Raw genomic sequence first — 4,784 nt, forward strand, 5'->3', positions numbered from 1 at the left:
ATTGCTTTTAATCATTCCCATGCTAGGAATACAGGTTCGAAATCTGTCTGCATAAAATTATTGATTTCTTGCTTTATTTTAAATGTTTTTGCAGGTGAAAAATATTTATTAAGAAATTTTTGAGTCATTTGGTCCCATGTAGTGATTGAACCTCTTGGCAGACTTCACAGCCATATTTTTGCTTCACCTTTTAATGAAAAAGGAAAAAGCTCAACCTGATAGCGTCAGTTGTGACTCCATTATACCTGCGAGTTTCAACTAATTCAAGAAAATTAATTAGATGGGTGTGAGGATATTCACTCGCATCACCAGTAAACTGACATGACTGTTGAATGGTTTGAATCAAGCCTGTGCGAATTTTAAAGTTGTTTGCGGCAATTGGTGATCTTCTCACACTTGATTCTCCTTCAAAATGATTCGGCCTTGCATAATCTCCGAGTATTCTGTCACATCGTGGAGCCACCTCATCGGACTATTCTTCCACTTGATGTAATTTTTTAATTTATGAAAAGAGCTAGCTGATCTTAAAAATAATAATATGATATTGTAGAATAAAATAAAAATTAAAAATATGAGAGTTTCACAAAATTTCTTTAGCAACACTGATTCAATTTTGTGAGTAGCTAAATCATTTCCTTTTACCGCACAAGTAGGTGGTAATATGCTCATGTAGGTTTGAAGTCCCGTCATACTTTGGCACTTCAAGTATTTTGAACCGCTTCGGGATTAGTTCTGGTGCCGCACTCGGCTTGTACGGGAAATGAGTATACTTCTTCGAGTCCGGGCCTTTCAATACTGGTGGCGCGCTCGGGATTTGGTCCATGCGGGCATTTAATTCACTCAGAAATTGTAAAATTTAATTCTTGAACGGGTCGTTCTCGTTGTTGAGACCGGATCCGCTCCCCCCAGCCCCTTCGGAGCCAACTTCACCCCAGGAGTGTTGTTGTCGACTCTTTGCGTTGTTTGGTTTTCAGCAACCCTGGGAGGAATTGGATCTCGTCTATTTGCATTATTCGAAACCCCCGATAGTGCCTGCTTCAGCTCCGTCATAACCTTATCATGCCACGTGAGATGGCCTAGAATGATCGCACGTTGCTTTTGCAGGAATCTCACCGCATCCACGACATGCTCCTCGTCAGCATCATCGGGAGTTGTCTCCCGAATCTGTCAAGGGTACTGCCTGTCATGCACCAGCGTAGCGTCATTCTCCTTATTGCGGGTGTCACTGATTGAATCCTTGAAATGAGGCTGATCCCCTCGAATTTCAGGGTTGTGCGTGTTGTAAACAGTGTTATCTGCCATTTTTTGTGATTTTTTCTAAGATAAAATAATCAAATCACGTTAGTAAAAAAGGCAAGGATCAATTTAATTGCACGACTGTCTAGGCCCCACAGTGGGCGCCAGACTGTTTACCCGTAAAACGGTACAGTTGAATTTATACATGGTTTCTAGACAAGTGAACTAATTTGATCCTGAAATAATGCAATAATTGAATAAATGTACAATACTTAGCCTTAAAATGTAGATGAAACAGCAGAGATGACAGTTCCGGGAACAAAGTTTTCGGGCACAGCAATGATGAGATCAAAAAGCTGGAAAGTAAGATTGTATTAAGCATTGTATAGAATGTAGTGTAAGTTTAGCTAGAAAATTCGTGTCTTTTACAATGATAACTGGGCTCACTATTTATAGTTATGTCTATGGAAGGATGTCCTAGGATCGTTCCCTCCTTTAATGTCAATTATGAGGGTCATTGATGAAGATGTAACGGTGAATATAAATGCCAAATTCTCTGTAACGGGCCGTCGCTCTTAATGCTACAGAATATTCCTTATTAAATGCTACCGGGCGCAGAGCATTTAATACACCTTTATGAATGTTATCCCTTGCGGTGACAAGTGGAATGGCTGTGTTCGGTCTTCGGTCATCCCCGTATTGGGTTCCACGTGTCTTTCCTTTAGATGACCACATGTCATATCATATTTCACCTTATACAATCACGGCCCAGAAAAATTCCATGAGGAGTCTTTGCCTTCTGAATGGTATGAGAAAGCTTTCTCAAAATTAACAAAATTGAACCACTTGCTAAAGAATGTGGACTTAGTTAATGGTAAGCTAGTCAATGTTAATGATCGCGCGAGAGTTTATGATGAGAGCTTGAAACAAAAGATGACTACTTTTAAATCACTGGCTAGGACCTTTGTTGGGTGTCCGTCAATGCAAGAAAGGATGAAGAAGAATGTGTTGGAAGCATTAGTTGATTCATAATACGACCAGCCTGTGTATTTCAGTAAAGCTAGCGAGAGGGAATCGATTACCATTGATTCCCTTAGAAAAGTGTCAAACTTCTTGATTGTGTCTGCTCAACAAAAGAAGCTTGTCAGGCAATCAGTATGTGCACAGGTCACAAAGTACCTGATATGGACAGGGGTACTCGGGGAGATATTGATTGGACTGAAATCTGAGATAGATTTTCTAAATAGTAGGTGTCCGAGTAAAGAAATTAAAATGGCGCAGCAAATAGTTGCAACTTGTCAAAAATTTTTAGAAAGTGCCACTTCTTATGACCCTGAATCCACTTCATGGATGCGCCTCGCACCTGCCAAAGGCGCGGAGTCACCCACTTCTCACAAGTGGGAAGATGTTCTTGAAATGTTTCTCGGCCTTATTAATTGCTTGAGTGAAGAGACAAAATTAACTTCGGAGGTTAAGAAGCTTGAGGCCATGAAAGAAGGGCTTTATCAGATTAGGGATGTTCTGATAGACAAAAGCGTTGGATATAAGGAAACTCGCCACCAGGAGAGTTTAGTGCACAAGAAGTTGAGTAAAACATTGGGTCACTCATCACGATGTGTGTTCACACTTCTTCTTTATTATATTTATGACAACATATGGGATATTGAAGTTGAAGTTTGTTGAGGACTTTATGCAATTGGTCGCGGGGATAAATTCCATCTGTGCATGGGAAAGATCTTAACATCCAATGAGCAGAATATACTGCAAAGTGGGGTAAAGCAGCTAAGAAGAGTTCTGGGGCTTTTCAAGTTTGTATGGGAAACAGCAGGAATGAAAGGCGACCTAGAAGTACAAGGCCATTTATGGTGCATTGGTGCGGAGAATAAGTCATTTACCTCTTCATTTCCCTCATCCAAAACTGTTCTTGTTGCATTCTATTTGTTGCTGATGCCGGGCTTGTATCGTAGGTTAGTACGGCGCCAGATATCGTAGGTGAATCTCTTTCGAGTGGGATTCACCTCTTCATTTCCCTCATCCAAAACTTTCAAGGCTTAAATTTTTTTGGCCATTCTCATTCCCTCTTCGGTCATTGAGTTTATAGTTTGATCTCCATATGCATAAACCTCTCTACCTGCACAAGATATTGGGTATGTTGTTGTATCTCTAGATGCATAAAAGTTACTCTCCAACTGTTTTTTATTTTCTAGATAATTTCTCAAACTTGTCATTTTTATCCAAATCGTGTACTAGTCTTCATAGTCAACCAAATAGTTGATGTGCAATGTGTCTTATTGACATCATAGTTTTTAGTGAAAGGCATTTTGTCTAAGTGGTATTTCACCATACCTATGAACAAGACATAGAGTTGGGTTGTGCCATAACTGTTTGGTCCAAAAAAAACATGAGATTCTCTCAAAGACGAGAATAATGGGAAGGAAAAGGCTAAAAGTAATTAGAATAAATTTCAACAGTAGACTAAGTAATTCCATCCTCAGTCCTCACGCCCAAATATAGAAAGGCAAACAACGTAGAGTTACTTATGTCATGCAAAATCTAAATTAACAAATTGGAGTTCCACAAAACTCTCATTTATTTAACAAGTTAAATAAAATTACAAATATTGGCATAAAATTGTAAGGGGAACTCAACGAATTCACAAGTACATAATATTCATGCCTTGAGTGAAACACTTTTGTTGATGACTTGGGTAGGGGCCGCGCGAACGCAGGCCCCCACTGCCACAAATTATGACGTAGGCTCGACCACTAGGGCCAACCTTAGGCGGGCACCCCTCCAAAGTGCAATGGAGGTCACCAACCTAGGCCATGGCTCTTATTGATCGCCCATTGACCCTGTCCAGGTAAGTATGTTCCCTTGATGCTCCTCCCTATGATTTTATATCCCTCCAGCTCTTGGTTTTCCTTTGTGTTAGCCGATATGGGACATCTTGTGCCTAAGCTATCTTCTCTTTGAATAGGATAAGCAGTGTTTAGATCCTAGTGATACAAACTCAGTTCTTTTAAGTCCTCTATTGCCATTATACTAACCAGTTTGGTGTAGCTAATCTATCTTTCATACCAGATGTCAAAACTTATGGAATTATAGCATTTGGTGCAATCCCCTAACCACATTGCAAGGATCCTATGTGGTACGTGCATCACTCTTTTTCCCCTCAAAATATATTTCACTCTCCTTTTTTTCTTTTTTTCTTCTCCTTCTTCAGCAGTCTTGCAATTACCTACTGTATGGTTGAAAACTTATGCTATTCGGCATGATTTGTAATCTTATATTTGATTTCTCGTCAGTTTCCCGGTGATTGGAAGAGATATATGCTCACAAGCTGATCGACGAAATGCTGCACAGAAAGATTTGGACTATATATCTTGAATTTCGGATCCAGGTTGGTTTTTAATTGTATAATGGAGGACCCAATCGGCATAAGCAGAAAACAGAGCAGTCTCGGTCGATTAAATTGCATTGTTTATTTTTTACTTTAAGTTGGCCTTACAATGGCATTGAGTAGTATGAAAGATATTGATAGCCAACAA

General features: G+C 39.7%; 1 protein-coding gene and 1 non-coding gene across 2 annotated transcripts; one reads left to right on the forward strand and one right to left on the reverse strand.

The window, feature by feature from the left end:
• The first annotated feature begins 2,508 nt into the window (after positions 1-2,508).
• On the forward strand, positions 2,509-3,228 carry LOC142177321 (uncharacterized). The gene is made up of 2 exons (XM_075245795.1): positions 2,509-2,910; positions 2,992-3,228. Exons 1-2 carry the CDS (start codon positions 2,509-2,511, stop codon positions 3,226-3,228), a joined length of 639 nt encoding a protein of 212 aa, XP_075101896.1.
• Positions 3,229-3,943: 715 nt separating this feature from the next.
• Positions 3,944-4,104, reverse strand: LOC142177892 (U1 spliceosomal RNA). The gene has a single exon (XR_012706431.1). It is a non-coding gene; the product is annotated as a U1 spliceosomal RNA (small nuclear RNA).
• Between the last annotated feature and the right edge of the window lie 680 nt (positions 4,105-4,784).

Source organism: Nicotiana tabacum, chromosome 23 (genome assembly GCF_000715075.1).
Source record: "Nicotiana tabacum cultivar K326 chromosome 23, ASM71507v2, whole genome shotgun sequence".
Classification (NCBI taxonomy): domain Eukaryota; kingdom Viridiplantae; phylum Streptophyta; class Magnoliopsida; order Solanales; family Solanaceae; genus Nicotiana; species Nicotiana tabacum.